Genomic DNA, 21,290 nt, shown 5'->3' on the forward strand with positions numbered 1-21,290 from the left:
AAGTTTGGGTGTTGGCAGGGAAAATAATGGGCTTTATAGAAATGACTAGCGGCTTGGGAGAATTTATTGGTGCCAATCAGAGGTAGTAAATTATTTTTAAAGATTTGGTTATTACCCCTTTAATTCCCACTTTTCATAAAACGCGTATGTAGCTAGACAGAACAGCCGTAGACTCACAGGGTGTTAGAGGACAATTCTGTGCACACTTACTTGGAACAGTGAATCTACTGTCTGATCATCTTTCAACTCCAGATATGCATATATACATGCAGGGCCTATAGAAAGTCTACACCCCCTTGAACTTTTTTCACATTTTGTTTTGTCAGTGCCTCAGAGTTTCATGCATTTAAATGAGGAATTTTTCCACTTATCTACACACTTTACTCCACAATGTTAAGGGGAAAAAAGTTTTTATTGAGAAATTATATATTAAAAGTACACAATTGAAAAATCATAATTGGATAAGTCTCCACCCCCCTGAGTTAATACTTGGTGGAAGCACCTTTGGCAGCAATTACAGCTGTGAGTCTGTTGGGATAGGTCTCTACCAACTTTGCACACCTAGATTTGGCAATATTTGACCATTCTTCTTTACAAAACTATTCAAGCTTTGTCAAGTTCCTTGGGGAGCGTTGATGGACAGCAATCTTCAAATCATGACACCAATTTTCGATTGGATTTAGGCTCTGACTGGGCCACTCGAGGACATTTACCTTTTTGTTCTTTAGCTATTCCAGTGTATCTTTGGCTGTGTGCTTTGGGTCGTTGTCATGCTGAAAGGTGAACTTCCGTCTCAGTTTCAGATTTCTTGCAGAGGGCAGCAGGTTTTCCTCAAGGACTTCTCTGTACTTTACTCCATTCATTTTCCCTTCTATCCTGACAAGTGCCCCGGTCCCTGCAGATGAGAAACATTCCAATAACATGATGCTGCCACCACCATGCTTCACAGTAGGGATGGTGTTCTTTGGGTGATGTGCTGTGTTGGGTTTGCACCAAACATAACACTTTGCATTTAGGCCAAAATGTTCCATTTTAGTTTTATCAGACAAAAAAACTTTTTGCCACATGGCTACAGAATCTCCTCAGTGTTTTTTTGCATATTTCAAACAGGATTCAAAGTGGGCCTTCTTGAGTAATGGTTTCCTTCTTGCCACCCAACCATACAGACCAGATTTGTGGAGTGCTTAGGATATTGTTGTCACATGCACACTTGGACCAGTCTTGGCCATAAAAGCCTGTAGCTCTTGCAGAGTTGCTGTTGGCCTGTTGGTAGCCTCTCTGATCAGTCTCCTTGCTCGGTCATCCAGTTTGGAGGGACGGCCTGATCTAGGCAGGGTCTTGGTGGTGCCACACACCTTCTACTTCTTAATAATCGTGTGCTCCAATGGATATTCAAGGCCTTTGATATTTTTTTTATACCCATCCCCTGATTTGTGCCTTTCAACAACTTTGTCCCGGAGTTTTGAAAGCGCCTTGGTGCTCATAGTTGAGTCTTTGCTTTGAAATGCATTTCCCAGCAGAGGGAACCTACAGGAACTGCTGAATTTATCCTGAAATCATGTGAATCGCTACAGTTTAACACAGGTGGAGGCCACTTATCTGGGTGTGTGATTTTGAAGGCAATTGGTTACACCTGAGCTAATTTAGGATTGCTATTACAAGGGGGGTGGACACTTCTCCAACTAAGCTATTTCAGTTTTTATAATTCATTTTCTAAAAATTTCTAGAATATTTTTTTCATTTGGAAGTTGTGGGGTAAGATGTGTAGACTATTTGAATGCATTTTAATTCCTGGCTATAAGGCAGCAAAAGGTGAACATTTAGAAAGGGGTTGTAGGCTTTATAGGCACTGTACATACACACACACACATTTATTTCTCAGTGAAGTCCTGCATTACTTGATAGTACTTATTAATTTCTGAGTTGATTGGAGCACAGTCCTGGACTGGAATGCACCTCGAAGGTAGGAGCTGGGGACCATTGTTCCAGATAGGAACGGGATGAAGATGTAATGTGTTGAACATCAGAACCTCCTTCTCTGCACTGTGCATTGCACTGAGACACACTGCCCTACTGCACTCCATATAAAGGGGTTGGTGCTTTTTCACTGCTAGTTAAGAGTTTAGAACCTATTACAGTGCATTGGCTCACTGGCTGCAGTCCAATCCTATCCAGTCCAGTTGGGTTTTTTTGTGTTTGTTTTGCTGAGCTGTTTTGGCTGCCACAACAGTGTGACAGTATCAGGCAGGGTCCTGGGAATTGCAGCAGTATGAACATGTGTCGACGATATGAAATGTTTGGGCTTCTTGACAGCCGCACACGAATGCTGCTCTCCCACTGAAAACACCTTCATTACCAATCTCCCCGGATCACCGCAGCATGGATTCTTTGATTCTGGTTTTTCAAAGACCTCTGTCTATCTGGTCATTATTTCTGCTGGTGGGGGGAAAAAAAAAAACATTCTCTCTGCTGAGCGCAGAACAGATGATGCTCACAATGCAAATGTCAGTTCAGACAGGAAAAAAGAGAGAAAAAACCTGCAAGCGGTAATACATAAGTGGAGCCGTTGCTATGAGCAGCACAGTGTCTATGTTTACACACAGCAGGCTAAATGCCTCGCACTATCTTTATTCTTCTATATTGTAAACACACCTGTAACTCGTGATGGCAGCCTGATTAGCACTAATACTCAATACGATGGCTAGAAGATGAGATAGTATCTGTAATTAAGTATAAAACAAATGAAAGCCTTTCAGCTTCTAACAGTGACACCATCAAGCTTCGTTCTCTGTTAGTGTGTGTGTACTTTACATACTCGTCACATTAAGTACTGTAATGAACTCATTGCTACGCATGCCTTGCATGGGAAGTCATCTAAAATATAAACCTCAGGCTGATAGAAATGTTTCAGTATGCCACAGGCTCTAGTATATATATGTTTACAGCCCATCATTTTTCTTCACAGTTTGTGCCTGTTCCAGCTGACTGCTGTGCAAAGAGAGGAGCCCTCTGGACATGAGTCTGCTGTAAATTGTTTTTTTTTAATTTAAATGTAGCTACTGTACAGTACTTTTTAGTTCTGTTTTATGCTGTTCAAATTCTGTCTTCATTCTGTCCTGAATTAGTCCTCTGAATCAGGCCTGTCCAATCACAGTCCTGGATTAATCCTCTGAACCAGGCCTGTTCAATCACAGTCTGGGAGGGCTATTCCAGTCCAGCTTTAACAGGTACAGTAAGATAATGAACTACTTCAGGGTCTGGCTGGAGGGTTAATTGGTTCAATTAAGCAATTTAGAGCAGGGTTGGAATGAAGACCAGGAGTGGAAGGACTGACTTGGGCCAGCGTGGCTCCTCAGCAGTTCTATTTACTGTAAGGTCATTGCTGGCCTTTGTGTGAAAGATCCCTTTATTACCAGTTAGCAGCTACCATGTGAAGATATGCATTTTACTCGCCTCCAGAATGTAACCCTTGTCTCAGGTTTATGTACTAACACAGTAGTACTCAACTCTCTCCCGCAAGATCTATTCCAGTCCTGGTTTTCACTCCAAGCAGGTACTAATGTAGTTAATTGAAGCTGTTATGAGTCAATTAACTAATTTAGGACCTGGTTGGAATAAAGACCTGGAGGGCCGGAGTTGAGTACCACCAACACCTACTGTAGAACTATCTGCTAATGACTGGTAACATGTTCTTTATTGTGAATCATACTGTTATATTAACATTGTTATTAGGTGAAACTGATATTAGTACCATCCATTAACTGACTGCTGATAGATGATCTGACCATTAATCAAGTAAAATCCATTTGTTAATATTTGACATTTATTTTAGCCTTGTTGAATTGGGCACCTCTAACATGTTAGAACAACTAACACGCAATATTTGAATCCCTGGTCAAAGTGTTTCCTATCCTTTATGTGCTGATGGGAAGGTGGGGAAATCAGAGGCAGCCTGCTAGCGTGCCAGATAGACAGCTCAATAGATAAAAACAGAGAGGAGGTGTTTTTGAAATGCTGATCTACTGTGCGGCAGTATATACAAACTCCCTAATTCATGATGAAGTTCTTTATAACTCGCTGCGCCCCAGACATTGCTGAATCATATGGCATTCTTCACTTATTTATACAAACAGATTCACTATTCGTGGATCTGAGAGCTAGTGCAGGGATCCCAAAGGGACTGGTCTCAGGATTATAACGGAGGCACAGGGAAGAGCGCTAATTAACATCTGTCACTCAGTAGGTATGAACGCTAAACTGCAGACTGGGGGAAGCATGGCCAATTAGCAAGCAACACAGTGGAAGCTCATGGTGACCCTCATTATTGTTGCCACAGAGACCTTTACCTGTTCATGCATGCATGCATGCATGCATACATACATACATACAGGCATGCATGCACTACAGAATGCTAGGGATATTAACAAAACAAATGTCATCAGTAATGGATATTTTTGTTTTTCTGTTTGCTTTGAAGACGGGTCGCAGAAGGTCATTCCTAGTTTCTCAAGCAAGATGAATGCCTTTCATTGTGTCCAAGAAAACTGAGGGACAGGGTTTAATTAGGTGTAACTGTCTGGATAAGCTTATCTGCTTTTTATTTTTTGTTTTATGTAGAGGAGATGTAGCAATTTTCTTTTTACGAGCGCTATTGCTGATATTCTATTCTGTCAGCACCAGATGGTGCCATGCACTAATTGCTCTTAAGGACTGATTCCAAGTCTGTGGTGCAGTTTCCAATAACGATGTATCGAACTTGTGAAGCTGGTTGCTGCTGCCTTCTGTGCCACCATTTAGGATACCCTTGAAAAGGGTGATGATTCATCTTAATGCAGCCTGCTGAAATATGTTTCTGAATTATATAAGAGCTATAGCTTGATTCCAATCAATCTGCCCCCATACTGGGACTTTATTTGGTCCACAAGGCAGGCATTGCCCATGTGAGTGAGGTTGATACATTGAGAATGATTATTATTACCAGCTGTGAGGCACATTGAGATGCAAAGCATCTGCAGCACTCTGTGTGTGTGTGTGTGTGTGTGTGTGTGTGTGTGTGAATTTTATAGAAAACCACAAACGTCTTTTGGAACACCAGAGCTCTGCTGCACCTTGCAAATTGTTCCGCACTTGCTAGCTCGCTGTAGGTCTGCTCCGCTGGCATGTAACATACTGTAACAGCCCACAGCGGCAACAAGAGGCATTGTAGCCTTGCCAGTGGAAATCAGGAAGCAACAATTGCACAAGCATAACCACAAAGGATGTACAGTGCAGAACGAATGGACACCAAATAAACGGACTGAGGCCCTCGGATATGTGGGTGTGTGTGTTTTAGTTGTTTTCCTTCTCTGTGTCATAAGAGATGTCCTTTAAAGATAGATTCCAGCTCTTTTAAAAGCTGCATCAGGAAAGGCAGTGTGTTAAACACACGCGACCAGGCTTCCCTGCACACTCACTCATGCTATTTCATGTGACTGCATAGCCTAGTCCGAAACATGATTAGAATTGATTTATTTATTTTTTTTATCAATTGTTCACATTTTTGTGTACCTACATGAACTTTTTCTTTTTGATTTTGCATCTTATGGTACACCAGTTTTTCTTTTTTAATGTTATATATATATATATATATATATATATATATATTATATATATATATATATATATATATATATAATAACATTTAACATTGTACTGAATATCCCAGTATAAGTTCTCATTTTATCTTGTGTTATTATTATTATAATTTTGGTGCACAGCACAGTGCCAAACGCTAATTGCAGATCTTAATTTAACAATTAATTGCAAACACAATGTGTGCAAATGCTGTGACTGCAGCATTTGGGACGCTGAATTAGGTGCACACTGCTTGACGTGGATAACAGAGGTCCTGCTCGAAATTAATTGGATTCACAATAACGCCAGTACACTGGTAGTGCACCCTCTGTGACCTGGGGTGACCCTTTGTCTGAGGTCCCCTGGCCAGGTTTCCTTGCCCTAAAGTGAACGGTGCCACGTGTCTGATTGAATACTCTACACCCACCCTGTCAGATAGCGAGAGTGTGGTCCCTGCTAGTGAAGAATGAACTGTGCAGCACAGAGCTGCTGTCGCTCGTTTCCAGGGACTCCTAGTTACAGTACTGGCAGCAGCACAAGCACATGGGTGCTAATGAGCAGTGCAAGATGCTGGAGCATTCTCCTCTTCATTGCCATGGAAATGGAGCCTTCTTGACTCCGGGGGATAACGGCTCATTCAGGTCTGCAGATGAGACGCCGCGGTTCAGGCTCTGCGTATCGCCGTTAGTCCTATGGGATTCCCCGGAAATCCTAGAATGAGTAAAGACATCTTATCTAGTGAGATTTCATGCTTACCTGTCTTTTTTGCGTCTTGCCCAGACATCCCTGGCCAATGTAATTGTTGGCTCATGTCATGCTGACCTTTGTTGTGTCCTAGAGAAACGTGTACAGCATGTATCCAGTAATGCAGAGATATTAATATAGGCTGCGATTCGATAATTCAAGTAACAAATAAATACATGAACCACAAAATGCAAATGTTCTCCTTCAATTCTGCAATGACAGCAGCATGAAGTGTTATTAAAAGTAGTGTTATATTATTATAAATAGCTGTTTTCTTATAATGAATTATTATAAGCAAATAGTTATTAATAATTATAATGGTTTCAATCCATTGTGATTTTTGCACTTGCATGTAAAGATGTAACAAGCATAATGTTACACACAAATAAATCGCACTGTGTCACATCAACCCCACACTTTCAAACAGCTGATTTTGACAGTTCAGCGCTGTCATTATTCCACCTTTTTTATTTTCATATTATATGCCAGATCCTTTAGCTGCTAATGCGCCCGCTCCATGCCATGGCTTCTGGGTGCCTGGAGCTCCGCCTTCCTCGCTGTGTGCGGTGTCGAGCCTGCCTCTGAGCCAGCAAAGCAAGCAAGCAAGCAGGCAGGCAGGCAGTCGGGGCTGTAGCATTCTCTCACTGAGTGTGTCAGCTCAGCTGAACACGTACAGTACAGCTAGTTACTGTTAACAGAACACGCACACAGTTGGTGTATATGCGGGCTAGCGCGCACACTTGAGCAGGCACCGGTTCCTTATCTAATTCAGACAGCGGGGGAGCAGTCATGGACCTATTCGAGTTTGACTTCTTTAGGGATTGGGAACTGGAGCAACAGTGGTAAGTTTAACATTTCCATTGTGTTTAAATATGTGTCTACTGTTTATTTTGTGTGAGGGCTTTGTTATGATGAGCCTATGCTTCCCGTCCATGCCATTCTGGCAGCATCCCTCCATCTAGCCGGGTTTGCATTGCCCGCGTGCGCCTGTGTGTGTGCCTAGACGGTTGTGATGGTCGCAGCTGGTCTGGAGTTTGCTATCTTTTACATGTACATATATGTGCGATTTTTGTTATATACAGTACAGTATTTGTCAGTGGCGTATAAAAGAGCTTGGAGAAAAGAGAGAGAGATTGAGATGGGGAAACAGTGCCACCTAGTGCTTCATTTGCGGTTTAAGTTGAGTTGAGGTTTTTTTTTGTATTCTTATTATTGTGGCTCATGTTTTTAATTTTTTTTTAAGTTGCATACAGTTGATAGCGAGATATTCCTCCACTGTGGTTGGCAGTGTGCCGCTGGCACGCATTCCCGTCACGCTCTGGGCATTACATTCCTTCGTGGGTTTGTTTTGTGTTGGCACAGATAAAGGTTACAATGTGCGCACCGTGTTTTTCTGCCTTCTGTTGCACATCGTTTGATTGCTCAAAGTGCCTTTCTCAGATAAGACGGCCAATGCAAGTCATGTATGTTCAAGTACACTTTATCTGCCCATCACAGACCACGCTGTCAAGCCACTGTTTGACTTTCTGTTGCATTTGCATTATTTGAAGTTGACCCGCACTTCAGCGATAGTGCATTGCTGTTGAGATAACACAAAGATAACAATGAATATGTACAAAGCTGCCATTTGTAACCTGTGGGACTTTGTCGTCAAAACAATCCTTTTCAATTGCCTGTCATCATTACAATTCTTCATGTGCGTGTGTGTATTTTTAATAGACGCAACACTGTTTCTGTGTTTAGCTGAAAGCTCTTTTTGTTTTGTGCAGTCCACTGCTATGAAGTTTGATGCAGTTCCAATGGGTTATAATGTATTGACAATTGATTTATTTCCCTTCTAGAGAATGTTTTTGGTCTGTTTACTGTGGACTACGTTTAAACCAATGCATTCAATGGGACGGGCATCACAGTGTCAGCAAGGTTTGCACCCCAGTATATTCATGCCCTGATGTATCACAATACACTGTAATGAAACATGCAGCACCTATACAGGAATGCAGGGCTGTATAAACGCCTCCTGCAGCATTACTTGTTAAACACGTTTAACTGATCAGGCATTGCTTGAATAGTAACTGTCACAGACTGACAGCTTCACAGAATAAGGGTTGAGGTAAGAGTTATCTGGCTACTGTATATAATACATTGTATTGTCTAGTGATGTCATGTTTATTGATCTTGGATAGATAATGCATTCCTTTCTCTTAACAATAGTCGTTGTTATTGTTATGTCAAAAATAATCGCTGGTCTTGTTGACTTTCTAGACACCTGTAATCACAACCCCCACTGGTGGTGAAATGTGGAACTGCTGGTGGGGGGTATTTGGAATTATCCAGTTCTGGTCATATTCTTTCTCTTGGATCCTCTTATTTTGTTTATTTAATTTGTTTAAGAAAACAAAAAAATTGATTATTAATAAGAAAACAAAAATATATATATTTATGAAGAAAATATTTATTAGCTAACGCATGATGTATACCCAGTGTGGTGTTGTTTAAAACATTCAACATAAATGCCAGGCTGGCAGTTGGTGGTTCAGAATGCTGTGTGTTGTTTTGCACAGCTCTGAGCAGCACACTGCCAGTGCTCTGCTGAAGTGCCAGGCTGGCAGTTGGTGGTTCAGTATTCTTGTTGCATCACAGACCACTTACAGTTGGAGTTATTGTACCAAATGAATCAATAGTTGCTTTTTGAAAATGTGCTTCTGTAATCCAGTTGTTATTGCATAGCTAGCAAAGTGTCCTCTGGAAAAGCCTTAAACACTGTAGATGGCTGTATTAATAGAGAGTTTAAAGGTATTTGTGTGTGTGACATCAGGACTGAGACAGCCATCTGAATACCAGACCACTCTCTCGTTTCTTCATCATCCCTCTCTCTCTCTCTCTCTCTCTCTCTGTCTCTCTCTCTCTCTCTCTCTCTCTCTCAGTTTATAGTGCCTTACGGCTACTTAACAATTACTTGGCAGCTCAGCCATTGGCTTCATTTGCCAGACCTGCTCTGAGTATTCAAACAGAGGCAGCTCTGGGGAAGCGTTTGCAGGAATGCATGCTAGGAGTATAGCTGTCTAATTAAAACCACTTAGTTTTGCTTGTGCACACCTATTGTCTGTTGTAGATTCTACATGTCGAATAACAAAGGATCTCTTCTGAGGTCAGTGATCGAGAGACTGAGGAGGCAGTCGAGACTGCAGGCCTCTGTGCTCCCAGGGCTCAGATACAGCAGCAGTGACCGGCCAGGCACTCATTACAGTGACCGGCCAGGCAATCATTACAGTGACTGGCCAGGCAATCGTATGGGCTCGCCTTGATGGTGAACTCCTGATCAGGAGACCACCCTCCTGAACTACAGGAATTGCAAAATGTTTTACTGCCATGTGAGGCACTGAAGGATGCATTGTACAGTATAGTGGTCTTTTCAGTTGAAGTGCCAAGAGGTAAAGTCGGTGCCATGCACTATGCTATAGTTAGAGTCTTGCATCATGTTCTTTGCTGTAGTCTTTGCCTTGCTGTGTGTTCGGCATGGTGAGTTGCTCAAGAGTGTTAGATCTGATATATTTATCACCCCCAAATTGCTGTTTTGCCCCATTGCATATAGCCAGCGTGGACAGGATTTGTTTGCTTGTCATCATGACGCGTGCAAAGTGCATAACTTCCCTTAAACACACTGTGTTTCCAGGACTGCACACCAGAAAACAAACGCATTACGCATGAAAGTAGAGGATCGTTTTCTATCATGATTGCTTTCAAGCGGAGGGCATTGTTTGTTACAGGGGTATTGATTTTTATTTGATCAAACTCATGCTACTTTAGGTGGAACATGTGTTGAGTTTAATAAAATAGAATTTTACAGTTCTGTGAGAAAATAGACTCTGGGTTTGAAAAGAAGTAAATGCACACAATGTGTGTTTCTTTATATCTACAGGGCTTACAGTTCATTAATTGCAAAGGTAACGATAGGGAAGGCGCACTCACTGCAGAATAGCCTGTGAACCAAAGACGATGGGTCATATTTTCTTCCAGTTTTTAAAATGAACTCCTATTTTGTGAAAGGAGAAAAATCCAAGTTAATGTTACAAAAACCGCAGGTAGTGTGTTTTGTTGTATTGCATTATATTACATTACTTCATTATTTGGTTAAGTGTTATTTATTATGCAAAAAACAGGAGTTAGTTCTAAAGTGACAGATCAAAGTGGCTTGCATATTTCAGATATTAAAGGTTGACCCTCCCTGGTATTTCATACACATTTAAAATACACAAGAGACTTGCAGGCACTGGCAACAGAGTTTTACACGAAAGAATAAGTAATGTTGAGTTTTGAAGAATCTGTGAGTAGTAAAAAAAAAAAAAAAGGAAACAAATACTTTAGACATGCAGGGATCTGTTGGTATTGTTTAGTTCTGGGTTCCGCTTATTATCTGGTTCTTTGATTCTCATTTGAGCCCCTAAGAGACAGCCAGCTGACCACTTTACACACTGTCCACCAACATGGCAGACTGGTCGCAGGGAATGCCAGCCTCATTTGTGCTTGGCTTTCAAGGAGGGCGCGGCCCGGCAGCCTGCTGGCACCTCATGCCAGTGCCTTTCGTTTCAGTGCCACTGCTGCTGCCCTGCCACTGTTCCTCTGCTCTTGGCTTGGGTTTAAGGGCAGCTCTGCCAACTTTACTGTCCCAAGGCTTATTTGAACTTTTGCCGAAGCGGCCGAATGCTGCTGAATGACAGAGCTGGGATGATGCACCGGGAAGGGGAGGCCTTGCTGGTTTTCTGTCCTTCGCTCAGCCGTTCTGCTAACAGGAGCATTCGGAGGAACAGACCTTCCTAGATGTGGGTGGCACAGCCCCTCTAAGGAAATCTCAGCTGTCTGGGGACTGGAGTGAAATACTGTCTGTATACTGTGTAATATTCAGTTACATGCTTTTGTGCTGCACTCACAATATTATTGATATTTTTATACTAAGGGAACTTCTTTGTGATGAAAGTGTGACAAAGTAAAACAGTTTATATGCACAGGACCCGGTCTTCTTTTTTCATTTCTTTCTTCACAGTGCTCAACGTTTGTGAGCGATTTCCAGTTGCAGCCCCGCGCCTGTTTCTCTGGCTAATGTCACTCCTTGAGTGCGGAAGAGTGGCTCAACGCAGCACTCGGAGAGGCAGCTGAGCCAAGGAGGATCAGGGAGAGCCCTTGCCGGTGCTAACCCTGGCACTTCAGCTAAACCCTTCCCTGGCATTCTCTGCACCACCACAGTTAATGACAGTGTTAATTACCATCACCCTAACGAGGCCTGCAGTAATTATCTACTGAATTGGAGTTAAACAGAGAACAGCCTGAGCAAGCCTGACAGAGCCTTGTCTGCGCAGGGTAATAGATTAAGAAGACATACGCAAACAGAGGCACCTTCCGATGTGACTCAGGATTTGGGAGCTGAAAGCAAAGTGTTTAATCCCTGTTATTGTACTCTCCTGGTGTGTGATGCACTGCAATGAATGTGGTGTGCAGTGGAGCAGCCAAATATCAGGTGTAGCTTAGCAGCCGGGCTAGACATGCTTCAGGTGATAGGGGCCTGTCCTGAGTTCTCCAGAAATCCTACGCTGAGTAAATCGACTCCGGAACGCTAGAAGGTCTCATGTCGTGGACTTCTCTTACCAGTTAATCAGTGTGCATCTGCAGCAGGGTCAGCAACAGCAGCACTGCTTGGGTGTTCCAGTCGTGTGTAAACTGTATATCGGGCTGTACAGTAGTCATGTTTTTTTGTTTGTTGGGCTGTTGCTGTGAAAGAAAAATCCCACCATCATATAGATAATTAAATAAATGTTCTAGCTCTGTCTTTTGCTTATTTTGACAATGACATTTTGCAGCAATTTGAAAACATCTCTTCCTGGCTAGACTGTGAATATATTGTTGTTCTAACACAATGGTCGTATACTGTTATCGCTGGCTCCATTTGGCTTTCTTTACTGTTCCTGTTATGGGAAGGAATATGGAAAAATGAGATTACAGTCCTATTCATAAACAGCAGACTTTATTTCAAGGTTGCTGTGCAATGGCAGTGTGTTTCTCCTCATTCCTTTTCACAGCATAAAGGGAGCGGCTAGTTCACCATTAGCCCCATTGTTGGGGTCACACTGTACAGTCTGTGGAGCTCTAGTTCTGTATCCCATGAAGAGCCTGTATAGGTGTTGGGGGCACACTGTACAGTCTGTGGAGCTCTAGTTCTGTGTCCCATGCACTCGTTCTGTATGCTCTGGCTTCCCAGGAGCTTTAGGGAGATTTGCTTTATTAGTCTTAGTGGGTTAAGTCCCCTGACCCACTTCTCTCTAGATGGGTGTTGAATGGCAGACCTGATGCGCTCCCTGTGTGAGCCTTTTAATTTCAGTGTGTGATTTATGTATTTCATTGATTCACCTCTCTGTGTTCTTAGGCATTTCCCATTGTGAAAGATTCAAAGCTGGGTTTCCCTACACATTTGTTTGTGCCGTTACCACAGTATTGATAACAAGAGAAGACTTGGGAACTCTGCTTATATATATACACACAGCACTGTTTTGTCGAGCATTTCCTTAATGATTATTTTTTCTTCATTGAGTTATAGCTATATTGTATGTTAACATATTTTCAATAGAAGATCTTTTATTTACTGTAGCAGCATGGTATCAGAGAACTAGCTGACCATCTGAAGTATTTGAACTCGCATACTGTAAGGGCAAGAAAAGCATATTTTATGAAGAAAAACAAACCCTTTTTTAATGACCCCTAATTTACCATAATATAATGCATGACTATATAATTATATAAAGATACCCATTTTGCATGGGTTATTCTTTTGAAATCGTTCGTTAAAGTTTTGCACAGACATATAGGTATAAAGTAATAGAAAGGTACAGTGGCTGGCAAAAGGTTTTTGATTTGTCACGCTGTTTTATTTGGCACGCGGTTTTGCACTCCCTGTACGAATGGAAAGCAGGCACTGTGCGGTGGTTGGGTGTGTTTCTAATTCCGAATGGAGCTGAAACGGAGATTGTCATTAAAAAAGATAATTGAATTACTCCAACTGAATAATATTCTGTGGAAGAAAAATAATTGAAATCCATGAACAATTAATTTTAGTTAGGAAGCATGAAAGCCTGCAGTCTGGGGCTGCCAAGTTAATAGCTTACCTTAATGTTGTTGAACAATTTAGTTTAGAGCTTCAAAGGGCAGCGGCTGCAGTGACAGTGGAAGAGCTGCCTGTGTTATGCAGTGGTGAACAGGAGGCATGCAAAACTAGGGGTCTGCCTAATACTGAATTACTCTACTGTAACACTCATCCGCTATCTTAGTGTTTCGTGACCCAGAGAAGAGTGCTGTTGACACCTGCATTAAGAGACTATCTCTCTGTCACCTGGGCAGTCTTAGGGTTACATTGCACGCTCATCACTAGAAGCACTATCACTAAGCACCACAAAGAGGAACTTTTTTATCCCCGCAGGAACAATACAAGGTACATGAAGTGTCTCTAATTTCTGTGTATTTGCATAGTAGATACTGAGTAAATACACGTGTACTTACACGTTATTATGCATAGTTACAATGTACTTAATGTGTAACATTTTTTGCACAATGTATGTAACCACACAATTACAGCAGAAAAGGGTTAGGGTTAGATCTTGCAAAAAGATGTACACATTAAGTACATTGCAGCTATGCATAATAACATTGTAATGATATGTAAGGGTGCATGTATTGTACACATGTATTTACTCAGTAGCGACTATCACAGTTTTTAGAGACACTTCATCTAAAATTCTGCCGAATACAAAATCTAAGATGCATTAAGACAGAAGATATAAAGGGCTAGATTCCCAAAGCTATTTATTCAAAATTGTCATTGGCACATTTTCTTCTGAAAGTAAAAAGTAAAACACCAATTTTAAAACTCATGTGAAACATCTTCAAGACAAGCCAATGAACTGAATGCACAAGCTGTTTACTTTATTGGGTGCATTTGGGAGTAATCAGCTTCAGAAATGCAGTCCAAAATGTACAATCTGTATCTTCAGTGACATGCAGTGCACTGTAATCACAATCATGCACAATATCTTCAGTGACATGCAGTGCACTGCAATCACAATCATGCACAGTATCTTCAGTGACATGCAGTGCACTGCAATCACAATCATGCACAATATCTTCAGTGACATGCAGTGCACTGTAATCACAATCATGCACAATATCTTCAGTGACATGCAGTGCACTGCAATCACAATCATGCACAATATCTTCAGTGACATGCAGTGCACTGCAATCACAATCATGCACAATATCTTCAGTGACATGCAGTGCACTGCAATCACAATCATGCACAATATCTTCAGTGACATGCAGTGCACTGCAATCACAATCATGCACAATATCTTCAGTGACATGCAGTGCACTGCAATCACAATCATGCACAGTATCTTCAGTGACATGCAGTGCACTGTAATCACAATCATGCACAATATCTTCAGTGACATGCAGTGCACTGTAATCACAATCATGCACAATATCTTCTGTGACATGCAGTGCACTATAATTACAATCATGCCCTGCACATTGGAAATTAATGGAGATTGCCGGCAGGGACCATTTTAACTGCCAAAAAACCCTTCCGTAATCTCTGATAATTGCCTCTGTGTGGGGTTATCACTGCTTCAGTAATTAATCAAGATACAGCATGCCCACATGTTACTTTCACTTTCATAACTGTACAGTTAATACAAGAGGGACAGATATTGAAATCATGTCAGCATGTTTACGCAAAGTAAACGTTGCTTCATTCACAGAAATCCCGCAAGTCTTGTTGGTGAGAAACATGGTTACTAATTGTGGAGGTTACCTGGCACCTGCAGTAACTGCAGTTTGCTATGAGGAGCTGCTTGTGTGTGTTTGTTAGCTTATGAACTGGGACACCGACCACTGTTACTGCAATGAAGGTAGGCTTAGGTAACATGAAACCTGCAGTGTCTGTTTCATTTTCCAACAGGTAAAGCACACAGTATTATAGGCTGACCAGGCAGCGGCAAAGTGGTCCATTTCATTTATCTACATTAATTCATTCTCTCTCTCTCTCTCTCTCATATACAGATATATTGAATCATGTAGTCAGTCTAACAAGTCTGTCATTACTGGGAAAGTGGTCAGTGCCACAGCCAGAGTGGTAGCATTGTGCACACCTGCTGTGCTGAAATATAACCTTAACCTCTTCCCTTCTCACATCCAGTGCTAGGGGAAATTAAGAGGATTGAACTATCATGTAGAGATGGAGGTTCAGCTTTGATTTCTTTTGCTGTTCAATTTGTGTTTTAATTATTATTTTTTTTACATGAATTCTATACTAGTACGAAGACTAGTGAATATTCACTGCACACAGAACAGAACAAATTATTAAACTGGAAATGAAACTGCGTGAAACCAGTAATAACAGTTATGAGAAGTTTGAAATGCTGTACCTTGAACTTGTTTGAACGTTCAGTACAGATTGCACCCTGCCGCTTGAGCACAGAGCTCCCGTTCAGGTGAGCAGATTGCACCCTGCCGCTTGAGCACAGAGCTCCCGTTCAGGTGAGCAGATTGCACCCTGCCGCTTGAGCACAGAGCTCCCGTTCAGGTGAGCAGATTGCACCCTGCCGCTTGAGCACAGAGCTCCCGTTCAGGTGTGGGTAAGGTTCTGCACAAGGGGCAAGACAGCCCTCTTCAGACGGGCACTGCTGACATGTGAACTAGCATTCCTGTACAGGGTCCCGTTGCATGTGCTGTTAGGAGCCCTGTTAAATCATGTAGAAATGCTCTTATTAAAAGATGCATTCATTATGCAAATGGGGTGGTAATTAAAAACAAGTGTGTCAGAGGCAGATTGCAGCCTGATTTCTTTTTGTCTAAAACAAGGCCACATTGAACTGTCACTGATCTTATTCACATCAAGAATGGATTGCCTGTTTCATTGCGGCATGTTTACTGTGCAGTTGTGAGCTATAATTGGTATTGGATGATGGAACTGCAGATTCCACTAAGGATTACTTAATAATGTAGTTTCACATTTAAAGCACAAAGCATGATGTGCCAAAACCATAAACAAGATTAGTTCAGCGTGGAGGTTTTTTTTTCTCTCAGCCGTTTATTCCATAACGTACATGAATTAAGTGCACCGTTCAGTCAATTCCATGCTACACACATGCTTTGCGTTACCAATATACATGAGGCAGAATTAGTGGATTGCTTTTCCCACAAGCTGTGAAAGGTTGTGATATATACTGAGCACATTACGTGCAGCTGAGGATGGATACAGATGGTGGGTCTGCCTGTGAATGAATGAATGCGTCAAACCTTGTTTGTTTCTAGAAGTATCACAGCAACGCTGGCTGAGAGATCCAGGGCTGGTTTATTTGAAGTATCACGGCAACGCTGGCTGAGAGATCGAGGGCTGGTTTATTTGAAGTATCACGGCAACGCTGGCTGAGAGATCCAGGGCTGGTTTATTTGAAGTATCATGGCAACGCTGGCTGAGAGATCCAGGGCTGGTTTATTTGGCAGCTGCTGCAATGTGTAGCTTACTGATGCAACACTAATGTCCAATTAATTTGCTGTTTATTATAATGTAACATAATGGGATTTTATGGATGCTATTGATTGTAACTTGTTCGCTCTGTGTTAATGGGCCCTTCTTTCATCTATTAAGGCTTAATAACTAGCTTGCTAACATGTTCATAACTGAGTCTCAGTGCTTGGAATTAGTTCATATGTAGCAACATGTCTGTCATTTTTAGGTAGAAACCCGCACTTAATGATTTTCAACTCCCAAGGTAATTATTCATAATAATAATAATTTTTTTGAGATAATCGTACTTATTCATTGTTTTTAGACAGCTTACTATAGTAACAAACCATTAGGTTAACATATGTTAATGTGTAGGTAATGTACAGTAGTTGTTAACATTGAAATAAAGCGTCGCTGAAACTCCTTTGTTTCGACAGTCAAATGTTGCGACAGGTTGGGTGAAGACTATGAGATATTAAAGATATTAATGATATGCGGCTGTGTCCACAGTGTCAGTATCTCCAGATGCAATGTAAAGATGAGAAAGGCATTGTGGGCAGGCGTTTAACATTGGTGTATGTTGTCGTTTGGTCACATTTGGCAAACTGGGTTCAATAAGGGTTTATTGTTATCTATTAAGGTATGACTCCAATATATATATATTAATATATATATATATATATATATATATATATATATATATATATATATATATATACCAGCTCATACCTGAACCCGGAGCGAATGACGGCTCTGTGTGTGTGACCCACTCCCCAGTGAAGTGTGTCAGGGCTGGGCTTTGCTGTGCTGTATCTGTTCTATATGTGCTGCACTAGAGCTCCTTGAAGAGAATCTTTCATTGAGATCAGGATTCGGTCTACACACTCCACAGGTAGTCGACTGCAGTAATGCCTCCCTTTCAAGGCTTGACTCAAGAGCAAAGTGTGCACACAGCCTTCTGTTATGATCCAAACATAATCAAATGACTTCTTGCAAGCTCCTTATTTATGGGAAGGCGTCATTGCATGTCAAGAATAGTAAGTGTGAGAATTAGATCCTCTTTGATTGATTCACTCAGAACAGGACAGACTCTGGCCCTGGCAGTATTGATTAGTGCTTTGTCGCTCCGCTTGCTGTGGATGAGAGCTTGTAAAACTTGTTTCCTAGTACTGTATTTAAAAATAAATAAATAAATAAACCACACTTACTTAATACACTACTATATTCTGAAGAGAAGATTACATAAAATACAAACATGAAATGGATTTCTCAAGCTGTCCATGAAAAAAAAAAAGCTATTTAGGTCACTACGGCAGTTGTATTAACTGTAAATCTGTTTCCATGGAAACCTTCCAGCCCCAGCTGTACAGTAAAAGAATCCCCAAGGACAAGCACCCTGGTGACGTGTGTTAGCAGAAGGCCCACTAATGTGCAGAGCAGGTATTGGTGAATCAGTGCAATCACACATGCACACATCACACTGTCTGCACCGTTAAATCGCTCACATTGCAACCCAAGGAAAGGCGTCTTTGTGTTGTGAGTCTTTTCTACATTTCCATATCACACTGTTGAACATCATGCTGGTATCAAACTCTGTGCATATAAATCATTGTGCTGAACCTGGTGTTCTTTTCATGTTTTTTATTGCTGCTGTGTCACAGTCTATTAATGCACAATGAGAAGTTGGACGCTTTGACAAGGATTAAATCAAAATAGTAAGTGCTATAGCCATGTTACTGACATACTGCAGAGGCACTGTTATGCAGGGCTGCTGTGTACTGTACACCGGTATATATCTACCAGGATTTATACATGTAATTCGGGGTCTGGAATACCTCTAGGTTATTATTATCAGTCTGTTTGTTTCTCAGAAGTGCTGTTACTACGTGGAGCGTATCTGACATAGAGGTGTCATCAAATGCTGTTGAGAAACTGTGAGCGCTACAGTACAGCACTGAATGTAAATGCATGAGGTCCCTGGTGAGTGTGCGCTCTGAAACAGGCGCTGAATGTAAATGCATGAGGTCCCTGGTGAGTGTGCACTTTGAAACAGGCTCTGAATGTAAATGCATGAGGTCCCTAGTGAGTACACTCCGAAACAGGCTCTGAATGTAAATGCATGAGGTCCCTGGTGAGTGTGCGCTCTGAAACAGGCTCTGAATGTAAATGCGTGAGGTCCCTGGTGAGTGTGCACTCTGAAACAGGCTCTGAATGTAAATGCATGAGGTCCCTGGTGAGTGTGCGCTCTGAAACAGGCTCTGAATGTAAATGCCTGAGGTCCCTGGTGAGTGTGCACTCTGAAACAGGCTCTGAATGTAAATGCGTGACGTCCCTGGTGAGTACGCTCTGAAACAGGCTCTGAATGTAAATGCGTGAGGTCCCTGGTGAGTGTGCGCTGTGAAACAGGCTCTGAATGTAAATGCATGAGGTCCCTGGTGAGCTTGCGCTCTGAAACAGGCTCTGAAGCTCATCATTATTACGGGTGGGTAGAGTGTGAAGGGCAAAGCTTTTGACACACTAACTCAGAGAAGTGGAACCTAAAGGCAGAACTGTGATCAGGATGTTCCAGTCAATCAGCCCATACACATACAAGGGAACCCAAACAACATGAGGAGTACTTTGAGTTCAGCTAGGAGATTCTATTTTATACCCACTACAACAGCCACTTTCCTGTGGGATCACTAGCATTATATAGAGCAGCTTCCCCATATCTCGTCTCCTTTGTTTCCATGTCCACAGGATACTTTGCGGTCCACTCCGGCACACAGGTTTCATTCTCACCTGGAGCAACTTGAGGACACAAACTGAATGCTAAGTGGCTGAGCGGCATTCAGCTCACTCTCATATTTTAAACAGGACTGGCAGTTTCCCTCTGAAAAGATTCAGAATGTCATCCTCCTTCTGAGATTCTTTCTCTCTCCAGTTATTGCAAACAAGGGTTTGTTAAAAAGCACTGCAGGTGCTTCATGCAAACGGCCTTTAAATGAAGAGAAGTGAGCAATTGTGTGCGTCATGTACTGGTAAAGGTCAAGAGAACAGAAACTGACTGCTGTGGGTTAGGTATCATCACCCAATCTATTTGCCTACAGTGTGTGTGTGTGTGTGTGTGTGTGTGTGTGTGTGTGTGTGTGTGTGTGTGTGTATATATATATATATATATATATTCATATTCATATTCATGCATGACTTCAGGCATTATAACCCCTTGTCTGTGACAATAGTCTTGCCTCAGGGCAATCATTTTCCACTGTGGCCCTCTTTTCCAGTCCATATATACTTTATATAGCGAGACTGAGTACATATTATTATTATTATTATTATTATTATTATATAGTATTCCAGCAGCTATATTATTGTAGGTAATATAGCTGCTGGTATACAGGTGTCCTGTATACAGTATAATCTGTACGAAGTAAAGATATTCGTGTTCTAGCAGCTTCTGCTCAGAACAGTATTTTGTGCAAACCTAGCAAAACCTGAGAACCGATCTTTCAATTGTGTTGAACTTGGTACAGACATTTCTTAACACAACCTTTTAAGGGTTCCAGAATCTATGCTAATAAGGCTGCTCAGAACCTCTTGCCATCGTTTTAATGGAACTGTCAGTAGTGTAAATATTGTCTAGGTATGCCTCCTTTTCTGTTGCATTGACTCCTGTATGTAAAGTTAATATACTGCTTCTTAAGTAAGCCGTTGTTATGGTCCTGTTTAGTGCAAAGGTTATACTGTGTGTGCATCACTTTCCCTGATATTCCTGTATTGATTTTGATGTCCATGTCGGGATCCTGCTGAAGACAGATATCAGAATAGTGTTTAAGCACTTTTATTGTGATTTGACTAAGATGGATGTGACATTGCTAATAGCTTCATTAACAGTGGGTAATAGAGGGCAGAGTCTGGGCAAGTGGAGAGAATAGTGAAATTACCATTACTGCACAGCCATTAAGCGGTAATCTCATCACTCTCCGCTCTCACTCGCTTTCTTGCCAAAGCCTTCCCGCTGTCCTTCAAAGCTTCATTAATTCATTATCAAAAGCAGATTAAAATGAAAGAGAAGGGGAAATGTTAATCATAACACTGTATCTTATAATTAACATCCTGGCTCTTTGCAAAATGTTGTTGTTGTTTTTTTTTGGTGGGGGTGGGGCTTTTGAGAATATTAATGAAAAAACACAGTTCTCCTGGAAAGAAAAAGCACATGGCAAAACACTGGTACACCGTGTTTGAAAATACCTGAAGCTAAACACGCAAACCAACAAACCTGATACTAATCCTAGGGAAATAATCTTACTGCAGCTTTTGCAAAGTACCAAATAAAAAAGCGAAACTTTTTTTGCAGCATTGCACTCAGTTAAGTTTTGTTTTGTTAAGTTTTGCCACTATG

The 21,290-nt window shown here is 41.5% G+C and overlaps 1 protein-coding gene across 7 annotated transcripts in view; it reads left to right on the plus strand.

The window, feature by feature from the left end:
* Positions 1–6,951: 6,951 nt before the first annotated feature.
* The window catches only part of LOC121295268 (AF4/FMR2 family member 2-like), a 127,895-nt gene continuing 113,556 nt past the window's right edge, over positions 6,952–21,290 (plus strand). For all 7 annotated transcript variants that reach the window (XM_041219716.1, XM_041219717.1, XM_041219718.1 and 4 more), the window contains exon 1: positions 6,952–7,199. In XM_041219716.1, coding sequence (XP_041075650.1) covers positions 7,147–7,199 — 53 coding nt within the window. In that variant the 5' untranslated portion in view covers positions 6,952–7,146. The remainder of the gene's footprint in view (positions 7,200–21,290) is intronic.

The sequence above is a fragment of the Polyodon spathula genome, chromosome 20 (assembly GCF_017654505.1).
Source record: "Polyodon spathula isolate WHYD16114869_AA chromosome 20, ASM1765450v1, whole genome shotgun sequence".
Taxonomy (NCBI): domain Eukaryota; kingdom Metazoa; phylum Chordata; class Actinopteri; order Acipenseriformes; family Polyodontidae; genus Polyodon; species Polyodon spathula.